This window comes from Myotis davidii, unplaced genomic scaffold (genome assembly GCF_000327345.1).
Source record: "Myotis davidii unplaced genomic scaffold, ASM32734v1 scaffold149, whole genome shotgun sequence".
Lineage (NCBI taxonomy): Eukaryota > Metazoa > Chordata > Mammalia > Chiroptera > Vespertilionidae > Myotis > Myotis davidii.
The window spans coordinates 4,457,726-4,458,387 of record NW_006352194.1 but is presented as its reverse complement, the minus strand read 5'-3'; the positions used below and the strand labels follow the sequence as shown (position 1 = coordinate 4,458,387).

General features: G+C 58.3%; 1 protein-coding gene across 1 annotated transcript in view; it reads left to right on the top strand.

The window, feature by feature from the left end:
* C1QB (complement component 1, q subcomponent, B chain) overlaps nt 1-662 on the top strand; it is a 7,912-nt gene that overhangs the window by 5,997 nt on the left and 1,253 nt on the right. Inside the window, 1 exon segment of the mRNA XM_006777588.2 lies at nt 1-58. This exon segment is cut by the window's left edge and continues 12 nt beyond it. Coding sequence (XP_006777651.1) covers nt 1-58 — 58 coding nt within the window.

Genomic DNA, 662 nt, shown 5'->3' with positions numbered 1-662 from the left:
CCTGGGACACCGGGCTCTGACGGGACCCCTGGTACCCCAGGGGTAAAGGGAGCGAAAGGTCTGTCTAGTTTGGGGACACACTGGTGTCACTGGTCGATGCCCCACCTCCTGCCTCCCGAGTCGCAGTGGCCCACCTTAGAGGTGGTAGAAGCACACTTGATGCCCGTCAGCTGGCTGAGCCCTCGCACTAGCTGGCAGGGAGGGAATTCTGGTTCCCATTTTACAAAGGGGCCCGGCAAATGCTGAGGCTGCGGCCAGACCAGGGATCTCTGACCATGCAGTCCAGGTAGAGAGAGGGCACCACCGCAGTCACACAGCCCCGGGTTACCTCCGGGGGAAGCGGCGTCACCTCCCTGAACTGCTGTTTCCTTACCTGTCACATGTGGACAAGGGCATTTCGGTGCGGTTTTCACAGGGTTCAAGGGAGACACCCTGCCATAAAAAACCCCCTCCCCTGTGAAATCTAGTTCATTCGCTCCTTGGCCCATAGCCAACCCCTCTCCCCAAATAGTCCCACTTAATCCGCACAAGGCCACAGACTCTCAGCGTCCCCATTTTACAGATGAGGAAGCTGAGCCTCGAAGAACCTGACTCGCTCGAGGTAGCACAACTAATAAGGCAGATGTGACGGGAGAAGCGCATCTGTCTGCCCCGAATCCACG